The sequence below is a fragment of the Acromyrmex echinatior genome, chromosome 2 (assembly GCF_024713525.1).
Source record: "Acromyrmex echinatior isolate Ae372 chromosome 2, ASM2471352v2, whole genome shotgun sequence".
NCBI lineage: Eukaryota > Metazoa > Arthropoda > Insecta > Hymenoptera > Formicidae > Acromyrmex > Acromyrmex echinatior.
Genome location: NC_141853.1, coordinates 8,812,274 through 8,834,025, shown reverse-complemented (window position 1 = coordinate 8,834,025; position 21,752 = coordinate 8,812,274). Strand labels below are relative to the sequence as shown.

The following is a 21,752-nucleotide window of genomic DNA, read 5'->3' as shown; positions in this document are numbered from 1 at the left end:
AATTCAAATCACACGCATCGCTCAAAATCGATTACAAGTATGTGAGAACTTAACAGGAGGGTAAAAACATGTTGAAAACAGGTACTTAACAATCCCTTGTTGTTATATCAGTTTTTATCGACTTTAAATGTTGCACACATAAGGCACTAACAAAACTCCTACAACGCGAAGGATTTAAAATTTTTTAAGTCCACCTTCTTTGTGCAATAATCATCTATTACTTTTAAAAACTTTTATTACGTACACATGCATGGATTATCGGTTAAATGAAAATTAATGTCGTTCTATAAGAAGAAAGATATCGGTGAATAATAAAGAAATTGCAAGAAGCTATGAAATAATATTATATTTAACTCTATAGTAAAATTCTCTGTAGTAAAATTCTATGATACGAGTATGCAGGGGCTCTGCTGTGAAAAATATCTACATTCGAAATGTAAGTATATGGAAGAGTAAAGAATACATCATAAAATACAAAATAAAAATACCTATTTATTGTACCCAAATTTTACAAGAAAAGTAATATTACTCATAATTAGTCGTTATAAGATGACTATAGTTCAGACTATAGTTCAGACTATAGACGGCTCAAAATCGATTACGACTGCGTAAAAACATGATTCCTACATAACCTGTCGCATGACCAAGTACTTATTAACCAGTCATTACTTCAGTTATTATTCATAAATGCTTTAAACGTAGTTGTACTAATAATTATCCGCAGTTGCACAACAAGAAGGGATATGTAAAATTTTTTTGTAAACCTTCTGCCACTAAACATCTCGTTTTTAAGGATTTTTATTATGCACATGAAATATCATCCCCGTTGATAGACGCTGTAAAAGAATCAGAGTTGTCAGTTCATCTTTTACGTTCAACATGGAAGCATCAAAATATCTTGCGTATCGGAATTATAATAGATACGATTATGGATCAAAAAAAGGTTAGATAAAATATATTTCGTCAAAAGTAGAACGCATCTATCAAACCTTTCTTAAAACAGATTTCGAATGGGCAGTGAAGTTAAATCGATTTAGTCTAGAATTAATCGGACTTTGGCCGAGGTTCGAACAAACTACATGGGAAAAGCGCTTGTGCAATTTACGTGTACTTCTCACTTTCTTATTTATAATATTTGTCCTTATCATTCCTGCTGTACATTCTCTGATAAGAGTCCATTTTGACATTTTACTTGTAACAGATAATTTGATGAGTACTTTACCAATTACTACTTGCATCTTAAGACTTGTAATTTTTTGGTGGAAGAGAAAAGGTAGATAAAGTAGCGATTTGATCGTTACACAATATAAAATATTTACTATTGTACGTTTCATATGTCAGCAAAATTAATCTCTTTTTTTATATAATTTCAAAATGGAATTAAAGGTTTATTTATATTAAATTTTAAAGAAATTAAAAATAAAAAAGTTAGGTTCATGTACAGCAGTTGTTATTGATTTAAGTACAATAGTTATATTTTATTTATATTTTACAGTTGTTGCGAATATGTAGTTACTATTATACTAATCACACATAACTAAAAAAATTTTTTTAGTTAACTGGAAATAAAATTATTTAAAAAAAAAATTTGTTTCGCTCCAGCATCGCCTTAAAAATTTTAATTTAGTAACTCGAAATCTATAAAAAAATATCTTTATTCTGATTTCAGTTAATTTTTAAAAAAATTTATTGTTATCCTACAGGTTATTAACGTATTTCCGTAATTTTTTAATATTTAATTGAAACTGAATTTAATCAGAAGCAAATTTTTATTAATTATATTAAAATTTTTTTCTATTTATAATAAATTTCTTAATATATATCAATAATTAACATCTAATTTATTATATTATTGATATCTTTATTGTTTTTATTCTTGAAGCTGTCGCACCGATAATACATTTAATTGCTAACAATTGGACAAAGACAACAACATCTCAAGAAAAAGCCATGATGATAGCAAAAGCGGAAATTGCACGCTTTATTATCACATTTGGATACGGCATGATGGCAGCAGCCATTACTGTTATGTCTGTTTTGCCCATGTTTGGTTACTCGGTGAGACACTTGTCCAATATTACTGCAGATTTGGACAGACCACTCCCAATTCAGACATATTATATCTACGATACAACAAGAAGTCCACAATATGAATTGACATATGCTGCTCAATGTATTGTTTTATTCTTTTGCACCGTGTGTTATACAGGCATAGACAATTTTCTTAGTCTTTCAGTATTTCATATTTCTGGTCAACTAGACATTCTGAGAAATCGTCTCTTGCATTTACATAATGTTGCCAATTTTAACAATGTTTTAAAGAGTTGTATAATGGAACATATAAGACTGCTTAGGTATATATTGTCCAAAATACATGTTCCTATATATATATAATAGACTCTTGATTATACAATAATGCTTTTTCTCCCGGATTATTCGACCGTGTTAAAGAGTTTTCGTAATGATAACATTATGTGCGATTTTTTTAAAATACCACCGTGATGAGATCATCGACTCGATAATAAAATCAAATAATCCGGAAGATAAAAAGAACTGTCAGATAATATGGAGTCTATTGTATATTTATATATATGTGTAACATATATGTATATGTAAATAATATGCAAGGATCAAAAAATTAAAAGAATATTAATTGCATATTAAATATAAATAATTTTGTATATAAATATTTTTATCGTAAATAAAAAATGTATAAGAGAGGAAATCCAATAATAAACGGAATTGAGTGCGGTGCGCAAGTCGATCGGTTATAATAGCTGTTATTGCGCTGTTGAAGGATATAAATCAAAATTATTTTTAAAAAGTCTGCCAAATAGCGTATAGTTATCTAGTTACAATTTGAATGAGTTCTTTTCTAAGTTTTTTTATGTTTGTAAGCAATTTCAGTAATTTCTATAGTAACTAATAAGAAAAGAAGTGAGTCGGTGTAAAATTTTGTTATTTTTTGAGGAAATTTAAATTATTAAAACAATTATTTTTTCAGAAATTTTTATGAAATACGACAGCATGAAATATTACAGCAATATTACAGCAGTATTACGCTAAAAGATTGCAATATTTCCAATAAAATATTAAATGTTGCTGCAATATTTTGGGTTATAGAAGCAATTTTGTTGAACACAACTATACCGAAAGGAATCCAAAATTTTTCAATAAAACCGAAAAAATAAACAAAATAGTTTTAAAAAATGTCTGATTAAATTTTAATTAGCTTTCTCTAAAAATTTTTTCAAGCATTAAAATATGCATAATTTGAACAACAAAGAAAAATACAACTTCACGACACTCTCTGACATTGTTTTTTATCAGTCATTATGAAAATTACCAAACTTTTTCACAAACTCATATAAAAAAATTTAACTGTAAAGAAATCAATTATCAAGATCAATCAATCTTGATCAATTAATCTAGATCCACGCCACGTGGCAAACTTTTCCAAAATAGATTTAATTTGCAATTCCAAACAGTACTTAAGCTATTATATTATATATCCAATTCGCACACTGATACAAATTCTGATTTTTTTTATTAGTTTTATCTAATGCATTTACATCTGCTTTAATCTAATAAGTGATTAAATAGAATTTTAAAAGAAATTTCATTAACAGTTATGATATTAAAATATATTTCTTATCGAAACAGAAAATTGTTATTTCAAAATTATATTAAAGATTTAAAATTAGTATTGTTATCTAATAAATATCTTCTACAGATGTGTATATAAACAAGATAGATTCTTTAGTATAAAGTGATATAAAATGATATTTTCTAGAGCTATTAATCATGTGGAAGACATATTCAATATAATATTGCTGATACTATTTCTGTATTTTGGTGCACTCTTTGCTTTCTATGGATTTTGGATAATAAACGTAATTATTTTACAAGAATTTTTGTTATACAATTTACTGCTTCATAAATAATTTTCATACACATAAAAATAACGTCATGTCTATGTTCCAATTGCAATCGCATCTTACATTTACACACTTTTTTACATGTTTCTTATTAACAAGAATTGTAAAATTACAATTCTAAAATTGTCTTATTGATTATATATTTCAGAAAACTTTAGAATATTATATATAGAATATTATATATTGAAATAATCATAATAATACACACGAGAGAATTCCGTATTTAATATTTATAATAATAGATACATTTATATAAGCTATTAATATATTTAATAATTCTTGCAAGAAAATCATCTCACAAAGTATCAATTTCTAATTTTAATGAAAAATTTATATAGGCTACGTAAATAAATAAAGTCGATAAATATCGGTTGAGAAAGAAAACAGTTTTAGACTGGATTGTCCCATCTTTCGATTAATTTCAGTTGGCTGTGTTATTCTTTTACTTTCTTATGTTCTTACTCATTTAATTTTTTGTTTCTGCAGCAGGTAAATTATCACATAGTTTATCCGAAACAATCGACCATTAGGAATCGATCTTATACATGTAAATCATTTTTTTATTATATTTGAAAAATGTTGAACGTATAAAAAAATATTTTATAAATTGTTTTATAATAAAGTTATCTCTATTTATTCACGTTAATAATATTTAAAAAAATAGATATTATTAATATTTATACTTCCGAAATTATTTTTTATAATTCCCTTGCTGATGTGGACAAACAGAGACAATTTTATTACAAAACTTTTATATAAAGTATTTTATAATATATTAAATAATTTTTGAAACATAATAAAACACCTAAAAATACTTAAAAGAGGCGTTTTTATTCTTTAAAATCGTTTCTTTCATAACAATTCATATTTTTAACATGTATTTATTTACGTAATACCTAATAATCTACACATTAATGTTTTATTAAAATCAAAATTTAGCATTTCGCAATGATCTCTTGTTGGTAATATTAACATGTTATCTAATATATTGTTACAACCCACTTGTGGTAGTATAAATACTTTGAAACATTCTTTGATTGCTAAATAAATAAAAGTTTTTGAAATATTTGTAATGTTAATTGGATCGCACTTGTACCTTATATATACATATATTTTTTTAAGAACATATTTAATCATAACATAACACATGTATCATATGTAATCAATCTTTAATAATAACTAGGATTATCAATCGTATAATATTCTTTTCAAAGTCAAAAAACAGCGTACTCTTACGTTTCACTCATTAAACTCTTTTTTGAGAAATTTAAAAAATTATTATTTAATATTTAAATTTATTACTTTACAAAAAAGTTTTGCTTCGCTTATATTAAGGTTATGTTCATTCTAAAAATGTCATTTATATATATCAATAAATATCAACATTTAAAAAAGAAAACCTAAATTCTTCATCTTTTTTCCTTTTTTTTCTTTTTTTGGAAAATATACTCTTATTGTCAATCAATGTATTCTTTTCGACCGTGCGTTGGTAACCCTAATGCATAATATATGCTATAATACCAAGAATGACATATTATTACAACTTTTAACATATTTTAATTAACTCACTAGATGCTCGAAAGTAAACAGCACTTAACGGTCTTAAACTTGATATATATTTTATGCATCGTTATCAATACATTCGGTCACATGTGCATGTACTGCGCTGTTGGCGAAATATTAACAGCTCAGGTATAATATGAAATATCAATTCTTACTTCCTATCAATTATTATATTTTTCACGCACAATTACAGATTAATTATAATAAATGCATTCTAAAATCATAAATAATAATAATATTATATTCAAAAAGTAAAATTGTTATCGGAATGTCAATAAATTTATAACAAATTTCATCAGAATTAGAAATTAGCAGATTGACTCCAACTGATATCGCATTCTTCTCCATTCTTCTCCAGTACTGTCGATAGTACTTTTTAAAAATTGTATTTCAATACAGTGACAGAAATCAAACACAATGCTTATTAACATTTTACGCCAGCAAATTGACAACAGAAACCGAGGAAGTATATGCGCATACAATCTGAAGCAAGAGCTGTTAAGAGTATTTGACAGTAAATTGATAACAGAAACCGAACAGTATATGCGCATACAATCTGAAGCAAGCTAATAGCAGAAATGGATCAGATTTCGCTATTTTTTGAGTATTAAAATTGTAACGCTATTATTACTGAAAAATTTGTCAAAATGACGTTTCTATTACCTACATTTTTTTTCTATTTTGAAGAAATAATTTTAAATAATTTCATTAATGAATAAAATATATTTTACATATGTATAAAATGTATATGTGTAAATGTATATGTATAAACTTAAATATACATACACTGTCTACAAAATAATGATACACTTAGGAGCTGAGGCGACTTAAATTAAATCAAATTTGACACTACCCAGACAGCACATGACCTCTATTGGACAATAATAATGCGTGCTATATGGTAGTGTTAAATTTAATTTAATTTAAATCGCCACTGTTCTTAAATATATCATTATTTTATATGAAAACGATAAATTTGACACTACCTTCGATCAATTTAATTGATTACCTAAAATGTATGTGTAAATAGCTATATTATAGGACATCCAAATAACATTTTAGAACATTTTTTAGATGTTCAACATACAGCGATAAAAACGGGATATTTCTAGACATTTTTCAAACGTCCAAAAATGTCGAATTAATTTAGGTAACAAGAATGTCAAATCACTGTCATCAGAATGGAAGCAGAAAGCGAAATCAGTTGAAGTTAATCTACTAACATTCTCCGATCAAATATTCTGTTATTCTACCGACATTCTACTATATACATTTTGTTTACAAAACAGTCTCTACTTGAAATTTGTCTTTTCGGCATCAATAATCATATAGTAGACTGTTAAAAGAGTGACCGAAAAAATCGCTCGTTTTTTGAGCCCCTGATTTCAGAACTGAACTGTGCCAAATTCTATTTTATATTGAGACATTAATCACAGAAAAGTTTGAAGTTGAAGTGACGATTATTATCAGAGCTGGGAGGGGTGAAATCAAAGTCCAAGTTATCAAATTATCATATATCTGATATTTTAAGAAAGTTGATCCGGAAGGTACACCAATTGCCCCCTATTATATACTAATTGAGTAATTTAAAACAATATAATCTCATTAGTAACGCAGTAAAAAATTACTAGAAACTGGTCGATATAAATGGTGTGAGCAATTGAACAGCGTGCAAGTGCGCTGCTCCCGATGAAGGCAAAATCACAATTAATTTAGCCGATGAAGACAAGATTAACTGAACATCATATTTATTCCGATGATTTTGTAAATCAATTTGTTTTAAATGCAAAAAAAATAAATTTTCGTATAGACGCACTACGTAATTCCCCTTACCCCTCCAGCTATAACGACAATTGTCACCTCAACCTGGAACTTCTTTGTAATCATTATTGCAGGGTATCATTTGGCACACAGTTCAATCCAAAAATTGAGGGCTCGAAGAACAGGCGAAAAACCCACTTGTTTTTGATCACTCTTTGTTTCTGCACACTCGACTACCTGAGGTAATATATCTTTAAATGTAATTCATTTAATATATATCAAATGAAACTTATATTAATAAGTATATATTATGTATGTATGACAATTATATTCATAAAAGTTTTAAGCTGCAATTGTATTTAATATCCAAAGTTTATTAGTTAATATAAAAAAATCACATTTTAAAATTGCATATAAATTTTAATATATGTACATTATATATTATGTTGCATGCTATTTTAATAATTCATATATGTATTTTTTATGATTTTAAGTATGATAGAATCCACTATGCTGTATATTCCAATGAATGGTATACCATGAATGGAAGAAATATTCGAGACCTAGTTCTTCTAATGTTACGAACCAGTAAACCTCTTCATCTAAACTTTGGTAAACTGTTTCCTTTAACGATGGCTACATTTTGCAGTGTAAGTTAGCTAGATTTTAAAACATGATTATAGAGTACAACAAGACAGTCTTTTTATATGAAAAAAAGTCAATGTAAACACAAAAATTTAAAACATTCAAGTAAAAACATCACAAAATACATAAAAAAATAAAGCATTCCGAGTCAGTTATTCAGCTGCTAAGAGATTTTTTGTAACATTAATGATTTTCCGCTGATTCGGATATTTTAAATTCAGAACTGATTATAAAAATATAATTTTTGCATAAATTGTTGTTTCTTTCAATTATTACAGATTATTTTTATAATTATTGCTTAATTTATATTGCATATAATATATTGATTGTAATTTAAATTTGATTATATACTATATTTTCTAAAATATTCATAATATATCTAATATTTAATCATATGTATATATTATTATATGTATATCTATATTTTCATATCGCTTTTCCTTAAAAATGCTTTTTATTAATTTATTGTTGTATTTTTTGTAGCTGTTAAAAACGTCAGCAGGATACATATCTGTATTACTTACAACAAGGAGTCAATCAAAGTTTTAAAATATAAATAATGCCCAAATTAGTATTAAAAACAAATTCAATAATGATTTAACCAAAAAATATTAACTAATTTAAAGAGTATGTCATGTAAGACACATGAAAAATTTACGTAGAATGATTATATACATTATGAATAAACTCAATACTTAAATTTTTTGCTGCTGACTGATTATACTACTTATTGATAGAAACTATCAAATAATATAAAAAAGACAAAAAATTAGCTTGAATAAACAAAAAAAGAAAGAAAAATAAGTATAAGGCATTTCGAGAAAACCATCGCATGCAATATTATATTAAAGATAATAGATTATGTATTAAGTAATTAAAAAATATAAAATTCAATGTTACTAAAGATTATATATTTTTATTTTATATACGTATAATATATCTTTTATAACATATCACTTATTTAATTTGATATCTAAAATAAAAAATGTGAGCATATTTTGAGATAAATATGAAATATACCCGCATTTCTAATACAAATTTTACGTTCATTTCTTTTAATTAAATTTTAATATTTTAGATGTATAGAATAATGAGATAAATTAATTGATGTAAAGAGAATATATATTATATATCATATACGTATATCAAAATATACGTAATTGCATTTTGCAAACTATACAATTTTTTTTTAAAGCAATAATTTTGTAGTAAAGTATTTTCTTTATATTAAGTGATTTAATACTGTTCTATAGATTAAGCATTACGGAAAAGCATTATGATAAAATTACTAAATAATGAATAATTCACGAAATATTTTATATTTCATATCAAAATATATGCCTGAATAAAGTATAAAATGTCTCATATATTATACTTTTTATAACTTTATCTTAATACTTTTATATCCAGAATAATTAGAGAAATCTTATTATGTAAAATAAGTTCTATAATTTCAATTCAAAAACAGACATAAGCTTCTTCTAAAACAATTCTGCTTATCGGGTTTAGATTTCGATATCTGGTAATTTATTATATGTTTTTAATCCAGTACACATAAACATAATTGGGGAAAGATTTTTTTTAAAGATTTTTAAAGAATATTTACATAAAGTAAATTTAAATATTCCATACACATTCAAACAAATTTCATATTTTATCGATAAACCCAAATTAATTAAAACAAGTAAATATTTCTCTACTAAATACAATAATTGAGAAAAAATTAATCAATTCTCTTTATTTGTTCATTAAATAGATTATAAAAATGAGAAAATAATAACTATCAATTATATTCTATTACAATCTAGGAAATATCCCAATATCATATTTATTTAATATTGTAATTACAGATAGAGCAAACAATTGTACACTTTAATTGTAATAAAAAAATAATATTAATTCAAATTACTACACACAAAAACAAAAAAATATAATTAAAATCACATAAAATATTTGAAATCAATTACAAATTCGTGAGAACTTAACACGAGGATAAAAACAAATTCCAAACAGATATTTAACAATCCCTCGTTGTTATGCCAGTTTTTTTATTATGCTGGCTTTGAATGTTACACAAAGCACTGACAAAACTTCTACAATACGAAGGATTTAAAATTTTTTAAGTTCATACTTTGTGTAATAATCATTTATTATTTTTAAAAACTGTTATTATGCACACATGCATGGATTATCGATTAAGTAAAAATTAATATCGTTCTGTTATATAAGGAGAAAGTAGATGCCAATGGATAATGAAGAAATAAGAAGCAATAAAATAAAGCTGGTCTCTATAATGATGGAATTCTATGATACAAGTATATGTACAGGAGATTCGTTATGAAAAACATCTACATTCAGAAAATGAATATATGGAAGAGTAAAATAAACCTATATCGTAAAATACGAAATAAAAATATCTATTTACTGTACTTAATTTTTACAATAAAAGTAATATTATAATTGGTCGTTATAAGATAACTATAGTTCAGACTATAGACGCCTCAAAATCGATTACGACTGCGTAAAAACAACTGCTACATCTACATAACCTGCCGCATGACCAAGTACTTATCAACCAGTCATTACTTCAGTTATTATTCATGACTGCTTTGAACGTTGTTGTACTAGTAATTATCCGTAGTTGCACAATAAGAAGGAACATGTAGAATTTTTTAAACCTTCTGTTACTTAACATCTTGCGTTTTTAAGGATTTTTATTATGTATATGATATACTCGTATATCATCCCGTATATTGTATAGACGTCCTTATAAAAGAAACAGAGTTGTCAGTTCATTTCCTACGTTCAACATGAAAGCACCAAACTATCTTGCGTATCGCAGTCATAGTAAATATGATTATGGATCATTATCAAAAAAAGGTCAGATAAAATATATTTCATCCAAAGTGGAACATATAATCTATCAAACCCTTTTTGAGATAGATTTCGAATGGGCAGTGAAGTTAAATCGATTTAGTCTAGAATTAATCGGACTTTGGCCGAGGTTCGAACAAACTACATGGGAAAAGTGTTTGTGCAATTTACGTGTACTTCTCACTTTCTTATTTATAATATTTGTTCTTATGATTCCTGCTCTATATTCTCTGATAAGAATCCATTTTGACATTTTACTTGTGACAGATAATTTGATGAGTACTTTACCAATAATTACTTGCGTCTTAAGACTTGTAATTTTTTGGTGGAAGAGAGAAGATAAATAAAGTAGCGATTTGATCGTTACGCGATATAAAATATTTACAATATACATTTTATATATCAGCAGAATTAATCTCATTTCTTTGTACAATTCTAAAATGGAATTAAAAATTTATTTATATTGAATTTTAGAGAAATTAAAAATAAAAAATTTAAGTTCATGTACCAATTATTGATTTATGTACAACAGTTATATATTATTTATATATTATATTTGTTACGTATATGTAGAATTACTGTTACAATTGCGGACTAATTACATATATAACTAAAAAAATTTTTTTTAATTAAATAGAAATAAAATTGTTGTTTTTAAAAATTGTTGATCTTTGAATTCGAATTAGAAAAATTAAATTTGTTCACTATTACATTTAATTTTTTAAGAAAAATAGCGGAAAATCTATAACAATTAAAAAAAACATTTAAAAAAGGCAAAAATGTAACTTTTCAAAAATATGCCACTATTTTCTTGATTACCTAGAAAAAAGTGAACAATATAGCAAAACAGTTTGAAGCTCCTATGTACCTTACAATTGTATTGAATCATGACGTTATAAGCGAGAAATGTGTTGTACTTGTTGATTTTTCTTGCACGCTATTTATAAGTAAAGAAAACAATTTGAATAAAACAGAATAATGAAATCATTGTAAAAAAGGAAGATGCTCATTATCTCCCTTGATTAATAAATAGTAAATAATCGCAAAAGATATGTGTGTTTGTCTGTTCTTACTCAATGAGCATGCGTAACTTATTTTCACATGAATATTTTTCGATCATTACTGCCTATCAGAGGGATCAGAAAGAATAATCTCGACTCATTTTTACAAGCTTTGTAGCGATTTCATTATTCTGTTTTATCCAAATTATCATTGTATACAAATAGCATGCAAGAAAAATCAACGTGTCATTTCTCGCTTAAGAAGTCCTGATTCAATATAGCTGAGGAGAGCCTTAAAACGATGCTGGAGACAACCAAACTACATTATAGTTGTATAAAAATTGACTGAACGGAATCGAAAATCTTTTTTCGGAAGTAGACGTAAAATTAGGAGGTGATGTACTAGACCTTTATACCAAAATTGAAAAAAAGTTTAAACCTCGCTCATTTTTCAGTTCATAGAGCTGATGCTTCCTTAATACGTACAAAAGTTTTATAATTCGTGGACAAAACGACATTATATCATCCATCGGATTACGTTCACAAACGGTACTGAATTTATAAAATTAAGATTAAGAGGTTATTCTAGTTTTTAAGGCTAAAAATTATATAATTATATGATTATTCAGGAATTTTTTTAAAAGAAATGAATTAATATATTATTATGAAACTTTTTGAAACTTTATTTGTACAAAATAGATATTTAAAAATTATTTTTTCATGTCCATATGTATTACAAAAAAAATACACGGTGATACGCAAGACATATGAAAAAATTTCTTTTTGACGCGTTGACATCATTCCATTAGTTCTAGTAACCTGAATTCCTTAATTCTAGAAACCAAAAAATCAAGGAAATTATTAAATTATATACTATTACTGGAACTGCAATATAATAAATAAATTAAAAATTGTTGAAACAGTAATGTTTTGAAAAATGGGGGGGTATTGATTTTCACCTATAAATTTGTTTCTTTTTTTTTATATAATAAAATGGAATAATCGTAAATTAAATTCCATTCTTTCTTCTTGGAAAAAAAAAGGATAAAAGATGAACTGATGTAAAATTTCAACCAAAAAGAACAGGCCTAATGCTAAATAAAGACATATAAATATCTTTGAATGAGACAAAACAATAATGAAAAAAATGAATTAAAGATTACACTGTTATCGATATTTTTAATTCAGAATTAAAAAAGTCTACACTATAGACATCAAATTCGACCACTCCAGCATCGTCTTAAAAATTTTAATTCAGACTCGATATCTATAAGAAACATCCTTATTCTGATTTCAGTTAATTTTCAAAAAAATTTGTTGTGATCCTAGAGGTTATTAATGTATTTCTGCAATTTTCTAATATTTAATTGAAACTAAATTTAATCATAAGCAAATTTTTATTAATTATATTAAAATTTATTAAATTTAATTATATTAAAATTATATTAAAATTTTTTTCTATTTATAATAAATTTTTTAATATATATTAGTAATTAACATCTAATTTATTATATTGTTATTGATATCTTTACTTTTATATTCTTGAAGCTGTCGCACCGATAATACATTTAATTGTCAACGATTGGACAAAGACAACAACATTTCAAGAAAAAGCAATAATGGTAGCAAAAGCGCAAATTGCACGCATTATTATCACATTTGGATATGGCATGATGGCAGCGGCCATTACTGTTATGGCTGTTTTGCCCATATTTGGTTACTCAGTGAGACACTTATCCAATATTACTGCAGATTTGGAGAGACCACTCCCAATTCAAACATATTACATCTACGATACAACAAGAAGTCCACAATATGAAATGACATATGCTGTTCAAAGTATTGCTTCATTACTCTGTATCATGTGTTATACAGGCATAGACAGTTTTCTTAGTCTTTCAGTATTTCATATCTCTGGTCAATTGGACATTTTGAGAAATCGTCTCTTGCATTTACATGCTGTCGCCAATTTTAACAATGTTTTAAAGAATTGTATAATGGAACACATAAGGCTGTTAAGGTATATTTTGTCCTAAATACATATTCCTATATATATATATATATATATATATATATATATATATATAAAATAGACTCCGCGGATTATTTAACAATGTTTTTTCATCTCTCGGATTATGCAATCACGTTATCAAGGTCTCATGATGATAACATTACGCGCAATTTTTTTTAACACTACCTGTCAGAACATTGACTCGATAATAAGGTCAGATAATCCGAAAGATGAAAGAAACTGTCAGATAATTCGGATTCGACTGCATAGAATAATTCCGGCAAATATGCCGCGCTAGGATTTACGCCGCAGAAGTCAGAAAAAATAGGAGTGAGGGTAATTTTCCCGCAACTACTTTCTGTTACATGCCTTTATGTTATATTATAGTGTTACGATTATATTTTTTTACTATTAATATTAATGAAATTATTATAAGTTGAATCGATTTGTCACTGTGTTAAGTAGCACCATCATAAATTATAATCTACATAAAATGATTACTGTAGGACGTGCAAAAGACTTAGTGGTTATTTCGTGATACTTGAGGAATAGTAAAACATGTTGTATAACAAAATATAAAATATCTTCTTATAGATATATATGTAAACATGATAGACATCTTCTTTAGTATAAAGTGTTATTTAAAATGACATTTTATAGAGCTATTAATCATGTGGAAGATATATTCAGTATAATATTGCTGATAATATTTCTATTTTTTGGTATACTCTTCGCTTTCTATAGATTTTGGACAATAAACGTAATTAATTTTACAAGAATTTTTGTTATACAATTTACTGTTTTATAAATAGTTTTCATATACATATAGTTTTCATATAAAAATAATGTCATATTTATGTTCCAACTGTAATCGCAACTTACATTTACACACCTTTTACATTATTTTATTAGCAATTTAAAAATTGTAAAATGACAATTCTAAAATTTTCTTTTATTATATATTTAGAAAAGTTTAGAATTGAAACAACCATGATCCAAATGAGAGAATTTCATATTTAATATTCACATAATAGATACAATTATATGAGCTATACTGATATATGTATAGCTTATAATAGTTCTTACAAGAAAATCGCTTTAGAAAATATCAACTTTTGATTTTAATGAAATATTTATCCATAGGTTAGGTAAATAAATAAAGTCAATTAATATCAGATGAAACAAAAGAAGTTTCAAGAGAATCCTAAAGTGAAGCTCAAACTCCGATAAAGTTACCAGAGGTCGCGTTTTTCCAACGCGTATCTTTATATACTACCACCAATATCTCACAACTTATGATACACACAATCGCACGTTTGTATCAATTTTCATATAACAAAGTGGCGAGAAAATGTAAGCCTAATTCTGAGAACTCGATGTTATTTTTTCGTGCAAATTACGTGTTTGTGGATTATTATTTTGAAGTACAGATTGCAAAACTTTCATATCAAGCAAATATTTCGACTTCACGGCTTGAGATGCTATGTTACACTAAGAAATGATAAAAATATATCAATTTCTGGTCGTTTTCGGCATAAACTCCATCTTACAGACACGTATTAACGCATATACTTTAATCCCGGAAAAAAATTTCCGAATCTGTAAAAGAGAAAAAAGTATTTGTTAATAAAAATTATATAATTTAGTCGATAATACAGATAATTTTAGGATCCCCTTAAAGCCATGGCACATAAAAGTAATCGATCAATTACAATAAAGACCGTAAGATCATAACGTAAGATCGTAACGTAACTACAATAGGTTTTTAAGCCTTAATGCATAAGAAATGGATAAATCATCAATTATTCTACTCGCATTCGATTGTAATTAGTCGATTGTTTCTCACGGGTTAAGGTTTAAAACACTTATTGTAATCCGGACTAAACAATAGCAAATCCAACACGTTGATTTCCTTACTTACGTCTAAATCTTAAGTTTTTGTATGTAAGACCAAAGCCTTTAAAGTGAGTTATTCCATCTTTTGGTAAACTTCAACTGACTCTATCTTACTCTATTACTTATGTTCTTACTTTTTTACTCTATTTATCCAGCAGGTAAATTATCATCACATAATTTATCCGAACATAGAACAATAAACAACCGAAACTCTTAAAACAATAAAAATTCTTATATACGTAAATCATTTTTTTATTATATTCGAAAAATATTGAAGATGTATGAAAATATTTTATTACGATCTTTCATGATAAAATTATCTATTCGTTCACATTAATAATATTTGTTTAAATAAATATTTTCAAAATATTTTCAAAATTATTTTTTGTGATTAATATGGATAAACAAAAGTAATTTCATTATAAAATATTTTTGTATAAAGTATTTTATAATATATTAAATAATTTTTTAGATATAATAAAAGAAATAAAGCCACTTTACTTAAAAAGGTCGTTTATTTCTTAAAATTGTTTTTTACAACAACTCGTATTTTTCAAGTTTATTTATTTACGTAATCTATAAATTAATGTTTTATTAAAATCAAAATTTAACATTTTGCAAAGATCTCTTATTGTTAGTAATATTAACATATTATTATGTTGTATGACTACGACTCACCTGTGATGGTATAAATATTTTGAAGCATCCTTTGATTGATTAATTAATAAAATTCTTCTGAAACATTTTAATTAATCACATCACACTTATGTCTTATACTTGTATATTTTTAATAATAATTTATTTAATTGTAATATATGTTAATATATCATGATATATGTATGTAATGTACCTTTATTAATAACATAAAATATGAAATAATATTAAAAATAACATATTATTACATCTTTTATAACATATATTTTAACTAATTGACTAGATGCTCAAAAGTAGACAGCTCTTAACATTCTCAAATCTGATATATTTTATCGTCGTTCTGGACATATTCGGTCATATGTGCATGTACTGTGCTGTTGGTGAAATATTAACAACTCAGGTATAAAAATTCTTGAAAAATTGAAAAAAAAATTCTTTATTTCCTACCAATTATTTTTCCATGCACAATTGCATATTATAATAGATATATTATAAAATGAGAAATATAGTATAGTAGTATTATACACAGAAAGCAAAATGTTAGCAGAATGATGACAAATTGGTAGCAAATTTGATCAGAATTAAAGATGAACAAATTGACGTTAACTAATATCGCATTCTGCTCCAATTCTGTCGACCGGTACTTTTTGAAAATTCAATTTCAACAGATTGCGACAGAAATTAAACAGAACGCTTAACATTTTATGCTAGCAGATTGGCAACAGAAACCAAGCAAGATTTGCTGAGATAATTTGACGGTAACAGAAACTGGTAGCAGAAACCGAGCAGTATCTGCACAACACTCTCTGATGCAAACTAATAACAGAAATAGAGCAGATCCTGCTATTTTATAGATATTAAAATGATAACTACAGAATTATTAATACGGAAAAAATTCTGAAAAAATGACATTTCTATTACTTAAATTTTTTCTATTTTGAAGAAATAATTTGAAAAACCTCATTAATAAATTAAATATATTTTACATATCAAAGCTTAAATATATAAATAAATACATGCTTTGTTAAGTCTATAGTGAAAAATTTAATTTAAGTCACCACTGCTCCTACTAAGTATATTGTAATTTTATTAAAATGATAATTAAATTTAATACTATATTCTGTTAATTTGATAGTATATAGTATGTTCCTTAGACATATCTAAAATGTCTGTATAAATAGCTATTTATTATAGGACATTCAAATAATATTATGGGACGTATTTTAGATTCAAAATACAGCGATAAAAACGAGATATTTCTAGATGTTTTTCGAACATCTATAAAGACTTCGAATCAATTTGGTCAACAAGAATGTCAACTCACGTGCTGTCGTCAGAACAAAATCAGAAAGCAAAATCAGGAGGAATTTGAAGTTAATACAAAATTAGTCCGACCAAATCTATTGTCACTCTGCCGACATTTTCCTAACATTTTATTTACAAAAAGTTACAAAAGTTTCTGCTTGAAATTTGTCTTTCTCATTAGAAATCATATAGTAGATTCTGCTCAAAATTTGTTTCTATAGGCTTGGCAATCGAAGATAATCTATCTTTAAACGTACATTTAATATATATTATCTTATTTAATATATAAATGAAACTTACATTGACAAGTATATATTATGTATGTGTGATAATAATACATACAAAAAAGTCTTAATCTGCAATTGTACATTTAATAGTCAAAGTTTAATTAGTTAATATACAAAAATTCACAAATGCATAAATTTTTATATATGTACATTATTATTTACAGCACGCTATTTTAATAATTTATATATGTATGTATTTTTTATAATTTTAAGTGTGCCAAAATCCATTATGCCATATATTTCAATGAATGGTATATTTTGAGTGCAAGAAATACTCGGGACTTAGTTCTTTTAATGCTAAGAACCAGTAAGCCTCTTTACCTTAACTTTGGTAAATTGTTTCCTTTAACGATGGCTACATTTTGCAATGTAAGTTATCTTGAATTTCAAATATAATTTTAGAGTAGAAGATTCTCTTTACATGAGTAGAAAGTAATGTCAATGTAAACACAATAATACTTTGGAGCGTTTACGTAAAAACATCATAAAATATAAAATATAACATATATAAAAAAATTAAGAATTTCGTGCTATTCAATTGCTAAAGAGATTTTTTGTAAAAAATCTCTGATCATTGATTTTCCACTGACTCTGATGTTTTAAATTCATAAAAAATTATAAAGATATCTGGAGACACCGAGGGAGACACGATAGTGTCTCGACGCTAAGATATGGCTCGAGACACTGCTGTGCTCCTTTATGCGAGCTGTCGAGTTGCGCCAGATTGAGATAATTTTATTTCTATTAATATATTACAGGTTATTTTTGTAATTAGCGTAGCTTAATTTGTACGCATATAACGTATTGCTTGAAGTTTAAGCTTATTTATATATTATATTTTTTATAAACTATTTAATATATCTAATATTTAATAATATATATTATAATATATATATTTATAATATATATATAATATAATATATATATATTTTTATTTGTTTTTCCTTAAAAATGTCTTTTATTTACTTATTATTGTATTTTTTTTTTAGCTATTAAAAACGTCAGCTGGCTACATATCTGTATTACTTACAACAGGGAGTCAATCAAAGTTTTAAAATATAAATAACGGCCAAATTAATATTAAAAATATAAAACCAATAATGAATTAACCGGAAAGTATTAACTAATTTAAAGTATGTTATGTAAGATACTTGAAAAGTTTACATAGAATGATTATATGCATTGTGAATAAACTCAATATCTAAATTTTATGCGATTAATGTGATATACTGACTGTTTGTTCTACTTGATAAAAATCATCAAATAAAAAAATAAAAAAATTAGCTTGAATAATGATGAAAAAAGAAAGGAAAATAAGATATTTCAAGAAAACTGTCGCAGTATTAGAGTAAAGATAATAAGCAATGTATTAAATAAATTAAAAAATATAAAATCGAATGTTATTAAAGAGATTATATATTTTTATTTTATATACGGTTATAACATACCTTATATTTAATCTGATATTACTAAAATAAATAGCACTAGCATATTTTGACATAAACATATAATATCTCCAAAATCTAATAAAAATTTTACCATTTAATTCTTGTTAATTAAATCTTAATATTTTATAGAATATCAAGATAAATTAATTGATGTAAAATTAAAAAAATATACGTAGTTGCATATTGCAAATTGCACAATTTCTTCTTAAAGCAACAATGTATTTCCTTTATGTCAATTGATAATTTATTTCACTGTTCTATAAAGGAAAAAAGGCAAGAATTACTAAAAAATAATCAGTTCACGAAATATTTTATATTTCATACTAAAATGTGTTTAAATGAACTATAATATCCCGCAAATTATTGATTTTTTTATAACTTTATCTTAATATTCTTATATCAGAATAATTAAAAGAATCATATTATGTAAAATAAGTTCTGCAATTTCACTTTAAAAATAGATATAAACTTTCATATTAGGTGTTGGAATTAATTCGTAGCGTTTTACAAGAGATGGCACAAGCAGTACATTATTTCGTTGTTACCTATAGTTCTGTATACATTGTAAACATCTATCATAGGACGTCATTTGCCGTACATAACCTTTCTTGAAATCATAAATAACAATACTGTATAATTCATTGAATATGTCAAAATTTGTGCCAGATAAAGTGTTTTTGCGGGGAGTTTTGCTTCATTACTTTATGAACAAAAGTGCAGCTGAAGCTCATCGTATTTTAGTGGATGTGTATAGTGAACATGCTCTGGCTGAGCAAACGTGTAGGAAGTGGTTTGCACGTTTTAAAGCTGGTGATTTCGACTTGGATGACAAGGAGCGACCTGGTCAGCCGAAAAAATTTGAAGATAACGATTTGCAGGCACTGCTCAATGAAAACTCATGTCAAACACTTAAAGAATTATCTACGTCATTGGAAGTTGACTTCTCAACAATAGGAAAACGTCTTAAAAGTTTGGGCATGATCCGGAAGGAAGGACATTGGGTCCCATATGAATTGAAACCAAGGGATATTGAGAGACGTTTTCTCACGTGCGAACTGCTGCTTCAACGGCAGAAAAGAAAAGGTTTTTTGCATCGGATTGTTACCGGTGACGAAAAGTGGATCCATTATGACAATCCAAAGCGCAGAAAGTCATGGGTTAAGCCCGGCGAACCATCAACATCAGTGGCAAAGCCCAATATCCATGGCTCAAAGCTCCTGCTCTGTATTTGGTGGGATCAGAAGGGTGTCATATACTACGAACTGCTAAAACCGCATGAAACCGTTACTGGAGATCTCTACCGACGGCAACTGATGCGCTTGAGCCGTGCATTGAAGCAAAAACGGTCGGAATACTTCGAAAGACACGATAAAGTCATCTTGCTGCACGACAATGCTCGCCCACATGTTGCAAAACCGGTAAAAACATACCTGGAAACACTTAAATGGGAAGTGCTACCGCACCCGCCGTATTCTCCTGATATTGCACCTAGCGACTACCACTTGTTTCGATCATTAGCTCATAGCTTGTGCGAGCAGAAGTTCACATCTTACGAAGATTGTACAAAATGGTTCGATTCCTGGATTTCATCTAAAGATGAACAGTTCTTCCGACGCGGTATTCATTCACTGCCCGAAAGATGGTCAAAAGTAGTAGAAAATGATGGGAAGTACTTTCATTAATGTATTTTTTAATGCTCATGTGAAATAAATAACATTCTTTCATTAAAAAACGCTACGAATTAATTTCAACACCTAATATATAAGAATATTTTTTCAAAAATTAATTTAATTTATTTTCCTTTAAATCATACAACTTTTATCTAAAACAATTTTGCCTACCAGGTTTAGATTTAGACATATTCTAGATTTATTTTATGTTTATTTTATAATTTATTTCATGTTTCCTACCCTATATATTTAAACATAACTTTGAAAAAAGGTTTTATTAAATGAGCATTTGCATAAAGTAAATTCGGATATTCTATACATTAAAAAAAATTTCATGTTTTATTGATAAAGCAAAATTTAACACAAGTCCGTATTCCTCTACTATAGATACAATAATTGAGGAAAAATTAATCAATTATCATTATTTGTATATTAAATAGGTCATAAAGATAAGAAAATTATAACTATCAATTATATTCTCTACAATTTAGGAAATATCACAATATTAATTTCAGTGCAATTATAGATAGACTAAATAAACACTTGAATTGCAATAAAAAGGCAATATTACATACAAATTACTGCTCACTACACCAAAATACAACACAAAAAAAAAATTCAGATCACACGCAATGCTCGAAATCGATTACAAGTTCGTGAGAACTTAACAGAAGGGTGAAAACCGGCTGCAAACAGGCA

General features: G+C 26.3%; 2 protein-coding genes and 1 long non-coding RNA gene across 9 annotated transcripts in view; 2 read left to right on the top strand and 1 right to left on the bottom strand.

Annotated features, from left to right (window-relative positions):
* LOC147910453 (uncharacterized) overlaps positions 1 to 21,752 on the bottom strand; it is a 132,944-nt gene that overhangs the window by 56,745 nt on the left and 54,447 nt on the right. For all 4 annotated transcript variants that reach the window (XR_015548309.1, XR_015548308.1, XR_015548307.1 and 1 more), the window contains one exon: positions 16,368 to 16,424. This is a non-coding gene — a long non-coding RNA (uncharacterized LOC147910453). The remainder of the gene's footprint in view (positions 1 to 16,367; positions 16,425 to 21,752) is intronic.
* LOC105152276 (odorant receptor 10-like) lies at positions 405 to 12,832 on the top strand. Of its 3 annotated transcripts, XM_087415852.1 has the most exons (8): positions 405 to 943; positions 1,004 to 1,273; positions 1,883 to 2,354; positions 3,794 to 3,893; positions 5,511 to 5,630; positions 7,757 to 7,912; positions 8,391 to 10,787; positions 10,851 to 12,832. In XM_087415852.1, exons 1-7 carry the CDS (start codon positions 880 to 882, stop codon positions 8,454 to 8,456), a joined length of 1,248 nt encoding a protein of 415 aa, XP_087271978.1. In that variant the 5' UTR covers positions 405 to 879; the 3' UTR covers positions 8,457 to 10,787; positions 10,851 to 12,832. The 3 variants fall into 3 exon arrangements, with proteins under 3 accessions (XP_087271978.1, XP_087271981.1, XP_087271987.1); XM_087415855.1 differs by lacking the exon at positions 1,004 to 1,273 and having other exon boundaries at positions 415 to 943; XM_087415861.1 differs by lacking the exon at positions 3,794 to 3,893 and having other exon boundaries at positions 422 to 943; positions 1,883 to 2,058.
* LOC147910457 (odorant receptor 10-like) lies at positions 13,301 to 19,345 on the top strand. Of its 2 annotated transcripts, XM_087416158.1 has the most exons (5): positions 13,301 to 13,802; positions 14,454 to 14,553; positions 16,627 to 16,743; positions 18,149 to 18,304; positions 18,925 to 19,345. In XM_087416158.1, the coding sequence occupies exons 1-5, from the start codon at positions 13,402 to 13,404 to the stop codon at positions 18,988 to 18,990; spliced, it is 840 nt and encodes a 279-aa protein (XP_087272284.1). In that variant the 5' UTR covers positions 13,301 to 13,401; the 3' UTR covers positions 18,991 to 19,345. The 2 variants fall into 2 exon arrangements, with proteins under 2 accessions (XP_087272284.1, XP_087272287.1); XM_087416161.1 differs by lacking the exon at positions 14,454 to 14,553 and having other exon boundaries at positions 16,641 to 16,743.

What these genes read in the sequence shown, in the direction of transcription:
- LOC105152276 (XM_087415852.1), top strand. Translation starts at nt 880, where the DNA reads ATGGAAGCATCAAAATATCTTGCGTATCGGAATTATAATAGATACGAT. An exon ending in CGATTATGGATCAAAAAAAG is followed by an intron (nt 944 to 1,003) that starts GTTAGATAAAAT and finishes TTCTTAAAACAG; the next exon opens with ATTTCGAATGGGCAGTGAAG. An exon ending in CGATGGCTACATTTTGCAGT is followed by an intron (nt 7,913 to 8,390) that starts GTAAGTTAGCTA and finishes TATTTTTTGTAG; the next exon opens with CTGTTAAAAACGTCAGCAGG.
- LOC147910457 (XM_087416158.1), top strand. Translation starts at nt 13,402, where the DNA reads ATGGTAGCAAAAGCGCAAATTGCACGCATTATTATCACATTTGGATAT. An exon ending in ATAGATTTTGGACAATAAAC is followed by an intron (nt 14,554 to 16,626) that starts GTAATTAATTTT and finishes CTAATTGACTAG; the next exon opens with ATGCTCAAAAGTAGACAGCT. An exon ending in GTGAAATATTAACAACTCAG is followed by an intron (nt 16,744 to 18,148) that starts GTATAAAAATTC and finishes TATAATTTTAAG; the next exon opens with TGTGCCAAAATCCATTATGC.